The 17,472-nt window shown below is 30.3% G+C and overlaps 1 protein-coding gene across 2 annotated transcripts in view; it reads right to left on the bottom strand.

Moving 5' to 3' along the window:
* The window catches only part of LOC143082990 (vesicular glutamate transporter 1-like), a 64,097-nt gene extending 52,578 nt beyond the window's left edge, over window positions 1–11,519 (bottom strand). Inside the window, exon 1 of one of the 2 annotated variants that reach the window (XM_076259068.1) lies at window positions 10,994–11,519. In XM_076259068.1, the coding sequence (XP_076115183.1) occupies window positions 10,994–11,082 (89 nt within the window). In that variant the 5' untranslated portion in view covers window positions 11,083–11,519. The remainder of the gene's footprint in view (window positions 1–10,993) is intronic. The other variant, XM_076259069.1, reaches the window with a different exon arrangement.
* Window positions 11,520–17,472: the final 5,953 nt, after the last annotated feature.

Here is a 17,472-nt window from a genome sequence, read left to right as displayed (position 1 = left end):
AATTTTCCCACTGATGACAAAACATCGACAATAAAGAAATGTATTGATAATGACGCCATATTAAGTTTTCTCATGTGTAATTGTTAGAAAACAGAAATTTATATTGATGCTTTTGTTAAAAAAAAGATGGTGAGGTGTTCAGTTGGGATACCGTTCATCATTCTTTTGATGTCTTTTTGTCGATTTTTTGCATAAATAAACGTTTATGTGGGTTCACATGCAATATGGGAATAATAAAAAATACATGGACTATCCCAGTTTAATTGGATTCGGAGAGTGGAGTGTCCATTATGCTTATTCTGCAATATTTATTAGATAAAACGTTATTTTAGACGATTTTTATAGCAAAACACCAAACTTGTATGAGAAGATGGACACATACCGAGTAAAATCATCAACAGTTACAAGTGATTCCAAAAGTGTTTAATAATTATGACTTTTACTAATTTCATTTATTTATATCAGCCATGATTTGTATTTCAATTTTTGTAAGAATCGATGAGAAATAACCGCCAAATTTTATGTTAGTAGCACTTGAAGATGATGGTGTCTGGTTAGACCTTCTAGATTAATTTATTATCCGAATCATTCTATCTCTCTAATGTTTATTTAAGTGCTATCTAATTAATATATGTTTACACTCTGATCGTTACAAGAAATTATTCTTCCTTTTAATGGAACTTTCTATAATGAATTGCTCTATCTAAAATTATCCTATATATCTTATCAAGACGCAGTCTTAAGGGATTGCCCTTGCATATAGTGTTAATTTAATTACAATTTCCGCAACATTTTCATGTTCGATCACTCTTATTTAAAAGTCATCAGGTTTAATTATTTTTATCCTTTTTCTCACGAAGCCTCCATCTTCTTATTTCGTTAACTCATAGTCATAAAAAGTACACAGTTTTCATTTGAGGCTTCTAAATGGCATTCACTACCAATATGAATAAAAGGAAAAGTGGCGGGAATAAACCCAAGAAGAGACAATTACTAACACAAAGTACTCCTTAACAATACACACACTATTACATACAGCAAGGTTGAAAATAACAAACATTTTTTTTTTTTTGGCAAAATGTAAAAGTACACAAAACTATTACAAGATTGTATTTAGCTTTTAGTTTTGGTAAAATATATCTTTTTCTCAAAATAGACGCATTAAACATACTATACCAGCCCTGGTATTAATTCTCTTTATTTTAGATGTTACTAAAGCCATTCTTTCCATTAATATTACAGTACTTCCTGGAAAAAAGATGTGTTTTCTTGTCCATTAATGGACTATCCAAATTATCAGGTAATTTTATGTGATAAGACGTTTTTACGAGGACATTTCTATGCAAATAAGAACTTATTCAATTACAATATCCGTCGTCGCCCTGGACATCAAACACTCTCAAGCTAATATGATGGTCGTCATAAAAAATTAATAAACAAAATTTGCAAGAAGTGATGGGATTTTATTAGAAAGACATGATCTTGCAAAAATATCTTTCAAAAGAAGAAGAATATCGATTCCATGATAAAGGGAAAAAAAGGGGGGGGCTTATAGAGTAGTAATGAATTAGTCTTACAGTTCGATTCTGAAGATATATCAGCAACATGAAGGTGTTAGTTAGCCAAAAGAGAGGCGACCAATACCAGAAGGACATCAGTTCAAACTAACAAGTCAAAAATATACTGACAAGGCCATGGCTAAATAGAAATCAGACAAACAATTGTACACACAAATCATAACATAGAAAACTAAAGAACGAGCATCAATAACTTATTACAAGAAATATTCAAGACAACATTTTTAACATGAAGTATTTGTTTTATTACCTCATTCGTAAAACAAATGCCTAAAATTCAGAAGCATCTGAATATTTATCAAGAGTTTTATAAGCAATGCCATGAAATGTCAAAATTAGAAAAATCTATAAAATTGCATTTTTTTTTAAATACAGAAAAGAATTTGATTAAAAGTGTTGAATCATTTATCATCCTTATGTCGGAATTTAAAGTTCTGATACAGCTATAAGCAAAATAAGTATCACACTTATTTGTATATAAAGGTCATAGAAAACAGTTCGTTCATAAACATGATACAGTATGTCAACGAAAACAAATAATGAGAAAATAACACAAAATAATCTGCTTTAAATGATGACAGAAAATGAAAAGTGTTACCGAATACACAATTACAATCGTGCATGCATGCATGTGGGAGTTATCAAATTATAAGTAGACATTAAAACTGGAATCCGCTTGTATTTAACGATTACATAAGTGTGATGTTTAGCCGAGAACCAGCTTATAGACAATATAGCTATTTATTGCAATCCGGTTAAGTTCTGAAATTACACAACTTTTGCATGACGTCATGAACACGATGAAAATAACTAGGGCACTGTCAAAACAATTAATTGTGGATACAAAATTTTAAAGGGACATATTTAAACCATCATTTAAAATTGAAACAAAGCATTTTCACGACTTTAATTTGTCTTAATAAAACACATTGTGTTAAAACTTTCCCTTTCTCATCATGATCAGTCCTATGTTGATACCTTTGCAACAATTATCCCGAACAGGCAGTTCTTTTAATGACTTTTTCTAAATTGGACTAAATAAGTATTAGACCGTTGGTTTCCCCGTTTGAATGGTTTTACAATAGTAATTTTAAATTTATAGCTTGTTGTTCGGTGTGAGTCAAGGCTCCGTGTTGAAGGCTGTACCTTGACCTATAATGGTTTACTCTTATAAATTGTTATTTGGATGGAGAGTTGTCTCATTGGCACTCATACCACTTCTTCCTATATCTATATAAAAAAATACGGCAAACTCTCCACTTTAAATGCAACATTAAGAACCACAAACAGACTGGACATCGCATGGCCTGTTAGATTTAAACTTTCAGCTCTAAGGTAGACATCTCTAATTTTTTTTGGTCAGTTCATCTTCAAATTCACATATCTGCTTAATATAATCCCAAATAATTCAGTCGTTCAATTTCGTTGCCCTCTATTATAACAATATTAACAAATCCTCGTTGTGGCGAGATCTTTTACGGGGAGAGACAAACTTTGTCGGGTTACTTAAATACATGATATTATATATGTCTGGTATATATATTGGACTTGATGTATTTATCGAATAGACTTTATTTTGTTAAATTTGAAATTTAAAGCTTCCCCATATTACAATCCTCCTCATGGATAAGCCTCATGATATCTATTTTATTTCTCAATATTTCTTCAGTTTCCGATTGAATTCCAAATTTGACTGTCATTTTCCCAGTCAATCTCCTTTTACAGAAATCACATATTGAATAAACTGTAAATTTGACCTCGTTCTGAACATGCATGTAACTGGACTTGTATAAAGTAAACACCAATCAATTTTAATTAAAATGTTTAAAAAATCTACAAAATAAAATGATGTGAATCATTTCGAACGACTTCATTGGTTGTGTTATTTTTCAAATTTCTTAACTTAATATATATATATTCCTCAAAAGGAGACGAACGTTTATTAATCAATAGATGTCTCACTAGTACAATATTAGCAATAACATGTCTGTACATTATTCGAAGCCCATAAAAAGAATAAGAAAACAAGTCTTATGGTTTCAGTGTCGTTATTTATAAAAGTCAAAGTTATTCTAGAAATTGACAGTAAACAGGTTATTTCTGTCCTTTTCAAATAAGTACCAAAGTAATCATGACAAATTAATATAACTCGTGCATTTTGTACTAGTTTTTTTATGACAAATTTGTAAAATATATGTCGTTCGGATAGAATTACGCAATACTGTAAATGTAAACGCTTCATGTATTCTTTCCGATCAATTTAAATTCTGTAATTTATCAATCTGACATAATGGGTCTTGTACCGGTTTGAAATTACATTTTCTGTAATTCTGTGTTCTCCATTTTATAACACTATTAGTTACTTTTTCCTGATCCCTATCTTTCAAACTTTCAAAAAACCTAATTTATTGCATGTGGTTTATATAATTACTACAACCTAATAAACGTTGAAATCGATATTGAACAATTAATTCAGCAATAAAGTGATTTTATCAATATTATTGAATGCTCTGAACACCCCCTGTTGAGCAATCACTATTACAATTATTATAATTCAGTTCACAACAAAAAATGCCATTTTTGAACATAAAATAATCGTGCAAATTGGAAATGTTCATGAAACAGAACTGTTTTAAACATGAAATTAATATTTGTCCACATTTTATGAAACAGAAAATGTTGTGTTAAATTTCATGTTAAATGAAATGTAAACTAATGTTAACGGTTCCGTTTAAGAGTTAAATTCCATGCTTTTAAATGCATATTGCTGCTTCATAAATTCATTGATTTTTTTTCTGCTATGATAATATATATCTCGAAGCAATACTTTATGATCATTAGTTTTCAGAATATTAATACAAGTCTGAGATAATAAAATATGATACGTATTAAAATGAAAAAAAGCAAAACTGGAGTCTTTTGGGAGCTAGTCTCGCTACAATGTCATCGCTCATCGAAACAACTCAACAAGTATTTAAGAGTAATGGTAAAAAGTTAATTACCTAGAGTATAATGCTAAGTATGTGTATGGGTTATGCACCATTGCCTCAATTTGATCGATATGTTGAAGTTTATCATTTCTCTGTTGTTGGTAAGCTTTGATCAAAAGTATTCAACATCATTATATAATTCTTACATTCTAGAATTGTTTTGTCATATTTAAGAATGGCACCAATTGGAAATGGTATTCAACCTTCTATCCAAAAAAGTCACACAAATTTTAATTCACAATTAACCATGTGGAACAATCTTTCCTGGTTCACAACCACATCTTATATTTTATTCATGTTAAAAACAAATGCAGAAAATACACAGTACTCATGGCTTGAAATTGTTTTCCTTAAATTTCCAGAATTAACCTAAAATTATTGTTTTTATAGAATATTTTTTGTTATTTTGTTTTAATTGTAATCTTCAAAAAATTATTTTTTTTTAAATGAATTTAATTTTTGACATCAAAAAACATTAAATGAATCAAATAAAAAGGCTGTGTCAAATTAAAAAGCTCTTCTGTTGTTTATTAATCCGGAGTTCTCGAATATCAAAAATCATGCGCATAACTATCCTAATGAACTTATGAAAATACATTAGGCAGACAATAATTTGATATAGATTTAAATGATTTAAATGAAATACAACTTGGAAAAAAAATATGAGAAGAAGGACAATTGTGAAGTTTGAAATTGTCTCGACTTTAAACTTAAAAATCATATACTTTCACATTCATTCAACTGCAATAAAGAATAAGTAGGGAGTAATGTTTATTTTAGATACTAATCGCTATTAAATGGTGGTAAATATCTTAGAAACAATCAAACACGAGTCTTAAGGAACAGCGACAATGTGTCTCAAAAACCATGGTTTGTGTCTTGGGAAACAGTGACATGTGTTTCAACAAACTCGACATATGTCTTAGGAGCAGTGACACATTCTTACAGAGCTTGGTCATTGAATAAATTAACGAAATATCGATATCGTATAATTGTACATTGTATCTAAGACTGGAATGCTCTGTATCGTGAATGAGACGGGAAACAAGATTTAACAATTAATGGTTTCATTTAATTTTGTTAACCCATTAAGTCCAATGCCTTATATTTAATTTTGTTTACATTCTATCTGAAAATACATCAAATAAATTTAATGCATTATTCGGTACTTAATGCCAATCTGTTTATCCTTTTATAGCTTTCTTACTCAACTAATCAATTTTCAGGAAGCAATCTTCGAAGAAATAAACGTAAGCGAAAACGGAATTTTGAAAGTGCAAATGGATGCAGTATAAAAAATTCATCTTATGGGAATAACTTGGCAAAAATTTGTAAACTCTAGCATCGATGGTATTGAAATTACTTCATATAACCCATTGTTTAGTCTTAATAAACATGTCATAGTTATTTCAACAAGGGATCCCTGAAATTGATTTCCAGTGACAGAATGGCTTTCTTTTAAATGTAGAAACCAATAGATGTATTAAGATACCCTCCTGAGACCTATTCAAGCCTCCAAGTTATTTTGCTTTTCAAGATCATAGTTGATATGGTGCCTTAGGGATGCTTTGAGAATTACAATCATTTAGCATTCATTTCTTTGTCGGTTTCAGACAGTCATCTCGCAGTTTGGTCTTTAGTTAACAATGTGTTGTCGCGAAGTTTGCCATTTTAATTGAAAGGTCTTGATCTTTTAGCAGTTATAATTGGTTGTCAGTTTTATAATTACTATTTAATGAGAGCTAATGTACAGACAATGTATTTAAAGGTGACACAGTATGAGACATTGAGGACCCTTGAGGACCAATGTCTTGGAGGTCTTTTAAAAACATACCATGACACAACATGCACAAAGTAAATGCATTCTTTTGGATAATGTAGTATAAAAAAGGACATAAAACACAATAGAACAAAGAAAAAGCAATGAACAAATGGGGAAGAAAAAGGGAAGAAATCAGTTGAAAAAGATACGAATTAACATGAAATTACAGACACAAGCTAATCTAGAGAAATTATATAAAATAAGGCTTAGAAAGTCAACCCAATTCTACCCAATTTGAATTGTATAAATATGAAAAGCCTAAACCTTTCTGAGCTAAAACTTAAAAAAATATGATAGACTAGGAAACAACACTGTCATGTTGTAAGAAAAATCCTATGAAATGATCATGAAGTTGCAGATAAAGATGTCAAGCCCCTTTATAGCTATTACTAATCATGTACTGGAAACCAGAAAATAATTTAGATACAACTTTATATTGAAACAGAAAAAAAAACTATTTAATGTAATTTACGTTTTTCATCCAATTTTGTAATTTTTCACTTTTTTTTGCGTTCTATTTGGTGTTATATTTATGTTTTTGCGTACTATTTTGTGTTTTTTTGGTTTTTGTTTTCTATTGGTGTTATAAATATATTATATATATTGCGTTATATATTTGGTGTGATTGCTCTGCATATCCTTTAAGCTTAAATTCCTATTATTTGGTTGAGCACATCAGTGAATAAACATACAGTTTCTACATGAATGTGTCTTTTTGTTTAAGCATTCATAATAAAATTAATTGTAACTAACTGAACATGACCGGTGTACGCATTTAAAAATTTAAAACCTAGAATAGTATGAAAAGTAATAACTAACAATAAATATGCAATAATAGAAGACACGTCTCAAGAGTTTAATAAACAAAAACTAAGAGGACAGTATACCGAGTGCAACTTGTATGTTCATATATGGGTTTAAGGGCATACACGCTAAGCTTATCAATCAACGCAAAATGCGTACCGACTTTGACTTTTCTAAAGAATTATGCGTCTGAAGCAGTTGTGCATACAGAATAGACTGTATAAAAAATATATTTAGATCAGATTTCACTCTGCCCATGGGGAAAAGAAGAATAAATTAGAAAAACAAGTGTTCGTTCAGAAGAAATTGTTTAACAATGGTATTGACAGCTTTTAATACAGACTACAGGCTCTACATATCTAATTTGTTTTTGCATTGCATAAGTGTTTTGACAACAACGTTATCTGATCATTACAATTCTCGAAACATTGAGAAGTTCTATTTTATATCTTCACTCGATCATAATCTTAACCTTGATCTATCATTATTTGTTACAACATTTTTATCTATTGAACGACGACTAGTAGTACAGATATATAAAACTATTCACCATATACTTATATCATCCTGCTTTTTTTAAGGAAAGAACTGTTAAAATTCATACACTTTAGCGATGCAGTTAAAACAATTTGTAGGAAACTTAGCCAAAAAAAGATAATAAAAGTTTCAAATTTATTTTAATGTGCCATCTTTATGTTGGTTCTGGTGTTCGTATTAGCTTGAGCATGTTGAAGAGCGCGTGGATGATTACTGGCTACAGGCAAAACACCCATAAACCGTCATTAACTTGTTGTACCTAACTTCTCTGGTCGATTAATGAGTTCCAGCCTGCCTGATTTAGCTCATCTATCATTTAAACAATCAATAGAACAGACATAGAATGAAATCTACCTGATAAAAAATACATGTTTCCATCGATTTGAAATGTGTCATTTTATGCCAGAATTCACTGGACGGTTAACTTAAAATAGAGAACCATTAACGAGAAACGTGCGAACACAATCCGTATATCAATTCGTTAAAATTATCAATGTCGGAAACATTTGAACTTTTTGTAAGAACAAAGCTGCGGATATAGAGAAAACGTAGAATGTCTTTTACATAATAGAAGCTTTTGAGTGTCTAATAAATATTTTTTTCTCTCAGTCAATTAGATGTAAAAGTATCGATGCGCGCTTGATAAAAAGCTTTCCACCGCGGCTTATTTGTCGATGCATTGTGAAATAATACTCTTCTCTCACGCCTTCACGTTTTAAACAAATAGATCGATTTTATAAATCTCGGGTAGATACATTTACGTCGTGTTTGAAAAGAGGATTTTAAAAACATCAATAATCTTTTTATAATCCTACTCTATTTTCAATAATGCATTGATATTGTTGAAAGATAAACTTCACATCAAAATCATGGTTTTCCCAATACTTTTTAGTTTCAAATCGACGTGAAATATGAAGAACTGGGTGGTACAAAGTATAAAAGACTATAAAGTACTGAATGTCTAAGATCTTGAAAGGTTTTATTCACAGCAGAAAGTGTGATAAAGTAAAGCACAGTTGGAATCTCCAATAAGACGCATCGCAGGGATAACATGCAACAAATTGTTGCGTAAGAAGAAAAAACATAAACAAGGATTAAATAATTACGATGTGCATCTACACTTCTCTTAAAGTTTTCAAACAGCAGTAGGAGTGTATGTTTTTTTTTTCAAAACAAACGTTTGGTATGGCTTAAAGTTGATTCGCCCTATGATCAGACAGTATACTTAATCTTACTGCCATCCTTAATCAAATACAAAACCTTAAATTTGCATAACTATGCTACACATCAATTCCTTATACATTTTTGTACAACAAAGATATAAAACAAAGAATAATGCTAGTATTGCTTTTCATTGGATATTAATTGTATAATTTTCAAAACACCAGCTTCCAGAAGAATTTGATTTATTTAGACGATTACATGTCTCTCCAATTACTCATAAAAGGCTGTTATATATGAGAAAAAATGTAATAGGGAAAAACATTATAACATAGAGGCGGTTCAAAATGGGAACACACTGTAAATCTTTTGTATATATCTGACATGAGACTAAGTTGTATGTTCATGTGGTTAAGGAAATGAGAAGGAGCGCGTTTGTGTGCACGTAAAACTGGTTTAAGGAGACTCGAAGGTGCAAAAAAGATCAGCAAAAATTTAAATATTTTTTTTTCATTACAAATTTTATTTATTACTCTATTAGTTGTTACTTTATGATATAGTACAAAAATCAACCAATCATGTGGTCTAGATAGGCGAAGGAGTGCGTTTGTGGGCACGCAAGACTGGTTTAACATAATCAGCTATCAAGGCCCCGAAATAACAAATGTTAAACAATTCAAAGGAGAAAACTGACGGCCTAATTTATGTAAAAAATGTTTGTATAATATGAATGTTGGCTAACTTTGATGTCATGTTTGTCTTCGTAACAACTTGATCTTTGGATTTCAGTTACACAAATACAATTTGATTTGATTTGACTTGATTATAAAGTTGAACAATATCATGTTTTCACCAAACAGAAGTGTGCTTGGCGATTATGATTTGCAATTTATTCATATTATCCCAAATCTGTGTGTGTTGTCGACGCACAGATGTAGCGTTGTAACATCTAACACAGCGCGCCAAAATCGTTCCTGGCGGCCGTTTTGAATTTAAAATTAGGTGTAAAGGTTTGCATAATTTTAAGGATCATTGTGACTATTGAATGATTCTTTAGTTTACTATGTATTTTATTTTGTGTGTGAAAGAGTGGCAGGAATTCAACAACTGATATGAAAACAAACTGATGGTATACGTCATTTTAACAGCAACCTAACAGAACAAATAACGAAAAAGATATATAGAGGTCAATATGCAGTCTTCAACAATGGATAGATGTCTATAAAATATATCAACAACTAATACCAAACTCTAAATCATCTGGCAACTAAAAAGCGAATTTTTCAAATAACCAACAAAAAAAAATTAAAAAAAAATTATGATACAACAACAAAATCAGGCTCCCTTCTTTTCCGTTGATCAACGGCAAATTAATAGATAAAGCAATTACATTTTCGTTAATTTTTCTTTATACAACAATGTGAACATAAGGGAGTGATGACAATATTCCAAATAATCAATCATTCTTTCAGAATGGATGCAGTTTAAAAAAACTTACAAAAAGATCTAAACACAGAAAAAATACGTAGGTGAATAATTTCATATATTTATTATTACAAATTCAATACTATCATCTTAAACTGATTAAATTCAAACCATCTGTTTCTTATTTTGTAATCAAGAATAAAAAAAAACTTAATTGATTTTCAAAATTATTATACATATGTATTTTTTTGGGGGAAAAAACCACATATACCATCTTGAGGAGAAAAAACGACCTATTTATTGTACAATTGAATTGATATTTGATAATTACAACAGGTGATTATGATAACTTAAGAAGTATAGTCCATCATAAGCTGGGTGATAGTATATAGTATAACAGGTTACACTTTAATAAAACAATATATACATTGTATGTATATTAAATTTATTTTGATGCATTTGTATCATCCTTCAAAACTAAATTCAATTCAAATTATCCATGATTTTGATGATGGATATTAAAAATTAAAATGTTAGTTTATATTGTTTTCAATAGTATCAAGTGTATTACCACGAATATTTTCTTTTTTCTTACTTCTTTTGGACAAAGTAGCAGTATCTTTCACAAAAACTACAAATTAGCATGAATAAATAATTCAAGAAAAAAAAAGACTTACCTCGAAATAGAAGATTTTGCGGAGGACGCGGCATCTCTTGCTGGGTAGATGATTCTTTCCTTGAGTGTTTGAAAGTTTCCAAACGGCATCACTTCATATATTCACAACTTTATAACAAATAATTATAAGCAGGAAAAGTTGCAAGCAAATGCTAAAATGTGAAAAAGAAGAAACAAACGTATGTCGTCACAGATAAAGTCCTCTTGTGATGTAGTGAAAATCAAATTATTCAACTTCCGCCGCTGTAGGTGTTACTGGTTCTATTTGAGAAGATGATTCCAGTCCGATGAAAATTATCCAATCAAAATGCGAGAAAACCTTTAAAATATTCATGCGCTACATTCGTTTTCGTAAAATAGTTATTTTCTTTTAGTTCACACAAATAGAGGAATTCAATCAAACGGTTCGTGGATATTGGTAGAAAACAATATAACTCCCGTGGGTCCATTAGTAAATTAAATTTCACAGAGGCAATTCCTGCAGTGGGAGGAACGGTTCTTTCTAAGCTGATTTAGTTTGCGATGAGTTTTTCAATGTATTCCACTATCATTATATTCTCAAGAGAGCGTTGTAATAACAATAGGCCAGTATTGATCTGCTTAATCTGACTTTAAAGGTAAATGCAACAGATACTGAAATTTACATCGACACTCGTCAACGAAAGCAGACGAGCTCAATGCACGCGACATTCTGCAATCCTCGATTTGATATATTTGATTTTCGTGATTTTTTTCGTTGAACTTAATTAAGAACATAAGTATTTGTTTTAGCTTTGACATTTATTCTAAGTTTATTAAAAGTTGAGTATATTTGCTCAGATAGATTTATTGGAATAAAACTTCACTTAACTATCCTTAATATCGTTTTTTTAAGTACAACACTTTTAATAATGAGTGAAAGATAACGCTTGCAGTATTGAAATAAAACGAGCACACACACGTATATCTTCAAAAGAAAGAATTAACCACATCCCTCTGCATAAAAAATATTTTATTAGTTTGTTAATTGCTATTTATTTTGTATATCAATCATTTTTTCCGTGTTTCTATTTAAAACATTTCAAAACAATGCCTAAACGACGCTTCTGTGTATCTGAAAATAGATTCATTTGTTTCTATTATTTCTGGTTTTTTTAATATATTTTTTGCGTATTATTTCTGTTTTTTTGTCAATAAATATATTTGTAATAACTGTTTCTTTTTCATCTAGTATAAATGTTTAATATTGCTTTATTGAGATTTCAAGGCAAATCTCCGTGATTCAAGCAGCGTCTTTAATGTCTACCATACAATGATCTTGAACGTCTTGTGAGGTACAAGTGTTCGCGCGCAGTTGAATCCCTCATTGTGACTTTAAAATGCAGAACAGGATTTGCGTTTAAGCAGTTTGTATCTTAAATTAATGCACTATTTACTCTTTTCTATTACAAAACGCATCTCGGATATACTTTGTGCACTTCGATAAATGTGCATAAAGTGTATCATGTGTATTTTCAATAGTTCGTGTTTGTGCTTGTTTTTCATGTCTTAAAGTACGAACTATTTTTACACAGTACTTGTAGTAAAGCTCATTAATTTATAATGTAGTTCTGTTCATAACACAATTTAGCTTTGATTTTGTTACTATGGAGAAAAGAGTCTCATTTTAGAAAACGCAATCTTTTTATCAGCCAAGCACGATTTCCCCACTAACGGTAAGTACAAACAAGCTTGTAATTTTGTGATTTTGTGATTTTGTGATTTTGGTTATCATAATGCTTTATGAGTATCACTTATATCTATATTTTATAAATAAACATATATACCGCTAAACCTTTTTCCCCAAATTTATAAGTATTACTTTTGGGGTGCAAAAAACTAGTTGAAGGCAAATGTATCTTCAAAGATTTGATTGGTTTTTAAGTTGCCAATTGGATCTCAACATCGAAAATGCATACATAAATTTGCTGTTGCCTATATCAATTTTCGGAAATTAAATCATATAAACCTCCCTCAACCAAAGCTCTGATTCCATACCCGGATCTGACTCTATTGTGAGATTTGATCAGCTTTTTGTGTTAGGTGTTAGTAGTTCTTTTTACACATGTTGGTCTGGAGCATCACTGGAGGGAAACTGATAAACGAAATGCACATCTGGTGCAGGAAAATTTGTACAGTTTGTGGTATAGAAACTCAAAGACCTTGACACGTGTCTAATATTGGTTTTCTATTGGATAAATGAGATATATTTAAACAATCAAGGAACGTTTTAAATATTTTATTTGTTCGGGCAATTAAGGTGGTACCCAACACTTTCACTAAAATTAATTTGGCTCGTTTAATTTTCATGAAATTTTGACAAAGTATTTACTTTGAACCTTTAACCAAAATACATAAATTTCAAAAATTTTGAACCAACCATTTTATCAGAAAAATTACACTGGTTATATAGCAGATTGACAAACACCAATTTTGATCATTGAGAAGCTTAATATTCCCTTTACAACACAACGTTATTAAAACGTTTGGCTGATTTTACAGAGTTATCTCCCTGTAGTGTTAGGTACCACCTTAAATTGCAATTTATTTTAATTTTCTTCCTCCAGTTTCAACATTACACAACACAAACAACAAAGGAAACAATCTAATTTTATTTTGATAACACAATCACAAGTGATACAAATGATTGAGAATTTATTTGTGCATATTTTATTCCACAGGAATGTTTGGTGTATCATTTTAAAAAAGTACAAAAGGCGTGTTTTATGTTCAGCAACAGGTCGTTAGTATAAAGATCTGGAGAATTCATATGATTCTTCACGAGACAACACTAAATCTAACACACAATAGACGATTTTATCGGCAGAATATTTAAAAAAAAAAATAATTACTAATTTAACAACTGTACTTATTAGGTCTGTTTGAAAAAACATGAATGTTGCTAATTATCAAGATGAATTCAAGAACAGATTGGCTAAGTTTAAAATCGAAAACTATGTAATAGATATTAAAAATAATATGATGTAAGATATCGTAATAATAGAATATTCGATGAATTATCCTACTCATATTACATAGTACTCCTACATCTCCAAAGAATGATAAAATATAAATGAGATTATGTATTTGTTTTTTAAACGCTTTCATTTCTATGCGTAGTATTGAAACAGTCGGTTTTATTGAAGTTTATTTGTCTTGTCTTGAATCTGCTTGCAGTGACTTCTTTATTAATAATGTTTTACTATAGAAATCGTCATTCGATACATTCCATCATAATAGAGTACTGTATCACATTTCATAGTTTATTGAACTTGATAACTTTTAATTTATTTATAATCAATGACCAATTAATAACTCGCGTCACCAGTCAAATTTTCTACAATTACATCAATTACGTGAAATTATCTCAAATTGTTGACATTCAAATAGTAACACAAATCAACCACAGCATTCATACATAATTGATTGGACTATCGTGGAATGAACAATGCCTATAGTTAAGACATTCATTACGAACATATTACTTATAACGAGTAAAGGGTATCAATATTTGATTATTTATTACAAAATCCCTTGTCAATACCATTGAACAGGTACATTTGTTAACAGTAGTTTAGCATTAATGAAAAAAATTAGCAATGATTAAATTTAGAATTTACCAAACACACTGCACCAAGAGAATGATACATGTCTTTTCCTGCATAAACGCAAGAGAAAATAAAAGTTTAACCTGCCATTCTCAGTCTTATAGAAGCTGTATTTCATATCATTTTAAAATGATTAATAGATCCAATGCAAATCATGATATTGAAATTGTAAGCGTCAGTGAACATTTTAGTTTTCAAATGTTATCAGTTAGCGAGACAAGTTTTATTCAATAATAAAAGTGTTACTTCTTTAAAGAGCAAAAACTGCAACAATATTGTTTTGAGAAGAAACAGTATTTTATGTCATTTGGTTGTAAAGAGTAAAGAAAAATCTTTTACAAGTAAACTTGTAAATGTATAATATCATATCATGCTAAGCTGGGGTCACACATTCATGATTTTTACTGCCGTCTTTGACAGGACCATTCCCGATTAAAATATGTCAAAAGTCTGATCAAGATCCAGTGAATCGTGGATGGAAATTCAAATTTTTTATTAAAATTTGTAAAACAAATAATTTAATCACGACAACAATCAGATATTGTTCAGGAAGCGTCGATATTCAACCGTTTCCAAGCGAATTTATCCCGAGAATCCCGTTATCAATCCGCTTCTTTTCCAATTCGTATTTTTCGCCTGGTAAAATTCGACCGAATCTGTCACGAGTGCGTCCCGATTCTACATAATGTAATCCGACAGAGATCAAACATTGACCAGACAGTGAGACGACGCTGACGGAATTATCCGTTCGAAAATTGTCGGCATACTCGGAATGATCAGGTACTGTCGGAACGTAATCCTATCACGGTCCGCTCTATCGCATAGCAAACGGCTTTGTCTGGTCTCAGTCGTATTGTATTCTGTAATTGTCGGGACTCTGACATTGGTATCATTTACGAATTTCGTACTAATAACGGGACTGTTCCGGAACGGTTGCGGCAAAAACGGTTCGCAATCGACAAGATCTGGATCCAATGTGGATTCAATCGGTAGAAAAACAGCAATGAAAAGGACATTTCAGATAATTGAGGATATTAATGCTGTTTGTTATTCTTTTGTCAATCTGAATCTGATTCATGAAAACGGCAAGGCTGTACGGTTGTCATTGATAACTTTCACTGCTGGTGGACTGTTAGTCCCCGAGGGTATCACCAGCCCAGTAGCCAGTACTCCGGTACTGGCATGAAAATACGGATTTTTTGTGTTATTAAATTTGCTGTTACAAAATGATAAAAAATTATTATAAATTAAGGAATGTATCTCCCTCATGCAAAGCTTTGATTCCTTTCACGGATTTGGCTATACTTTTTGGAACTTTTGGATTATAGCTCATCTTTTATATAAGCTTTGGATTTTACATATTTTGGCCACGAGCATCAATGAAGAGACATTATTTGTCGAAATGCGCATCTGGTGCAGAAAATTGGTACCGTTAATGTTATTTCATCCACTTCAATTGGACTTTGGTGGATAGATGTCTCATTGGAAATCATACCACATCTCTTAATTTATTTATAGAGGTAATAAATCTGTAATTTTTCATGACCAGTGTATAGTCACTGTGCTTTCCTAAAACATATTCCTCCTAATCACCGATTTCGGAGGAATATGTATTATTATGCAATCAAATACTTTGTTTAAAAGTTTCATTAAAAGTCTCTTTTGAACTATTTTTTATACTATTTATCTGTATTTATTTACCTGTATTTATCTATCTGTATTATTGGCTCAAATGAAATGTTTTATTTTGGCGCAAATAAAAGATTAATTTGGCCCAAATAAAGTGCCGATTGGTGCAAAAGCAAAGTACCTAAAAAAAAACAAAAAAAAAACAACACAAACAGCTTGGGATCAAATAAAATATTACGAAAAGGTAAATATATTTCACTGGACATTCACGCCACTTGTTTATATATAGCATAAAACATTCACATATATAACACATGATAGTATTTATAAAAATTGTAAACTTGTTATATCATAGCTGTCAAATAATATTCACAAGTTCCATTTTATTAAGAATTATGAGAGACTTTTAAAATAATTATTATACGCACTGACTCTGTTTTTAAAAAATGGACGCCACATCTAGTTTGTTTTTCCACATATCACTTTGTAAATACAATGTGTTAACTTTTAAATTCATAATGTGCTTAACTTTTCACAATAAATAGGATAAGTCCATGACTTACAGACCTTGCTTCCATCATAATCATGCAAGACATTGTGTCAACAGTAGTCCAAGATGTTGGTATAAGGATACTACATGCATTTGTACTGTTTTATATTATAAATAATTTAAGTTAACATATTAGGTATAGTACATTTATCATAAGCTTTCGTCGAATTGTTAAGATACTTTCTGGTTTTCGATATTGACACTTTCAGTTCATGACAATTAGTTTTATTTTGCATAAATAAACATTAGATTACAAACACCAAAACAATTTTTGGATGATGACCTATAACGGAATAATTTCTGGATATATTTTAGTTCCACTGACTACATAAATCATAAATATTCAAACTTTATTTTATTTGAAACTTCGCCTTATATACAAAAAAATATAACAATTTAAGACACGCTTTGATAGATTTGTTGGTGCTATTTATGATGAAATAAACATACAACTTGTGTTTCTACTGCGGATTATGGTATTTCTTTTTAATAAGAATGTTTACTGTTTAGAAAAAAATCTTCCAAATATAGTCATTTGAAAAGATAAAGGTGGTTTTACCAATTCTTTATATTAATGATTCAGTGTTATCTCCCCTACAATAGGATTCTTCATTTGTTTTACAATGCAATATCTTTTGAAATAGGTAAGTGATAAAGTATGCTAATTAAACAGTG

The sequence above is a fragment of the Mytilus galloprovincialis genome, chromosome 7, assembly GCF_965363235.1.
Source record: "Mytilus galloprovincialis chromosome 7, xbMytGall1.hap1.1, whole genome shotgun sequence".
Taxonomy (NCBI): domain Eukaryota; kingdom Metazoa; phylum Mollusca; class Bivalvia; order Mytilida; family Mytilidae; genus Mytilus; species Mytilus galloprovincialis.
Note: the sequence above shows the minus strand (reverse complement) of the source record. Positions and strands in the feature narration are given on the sequence as shown.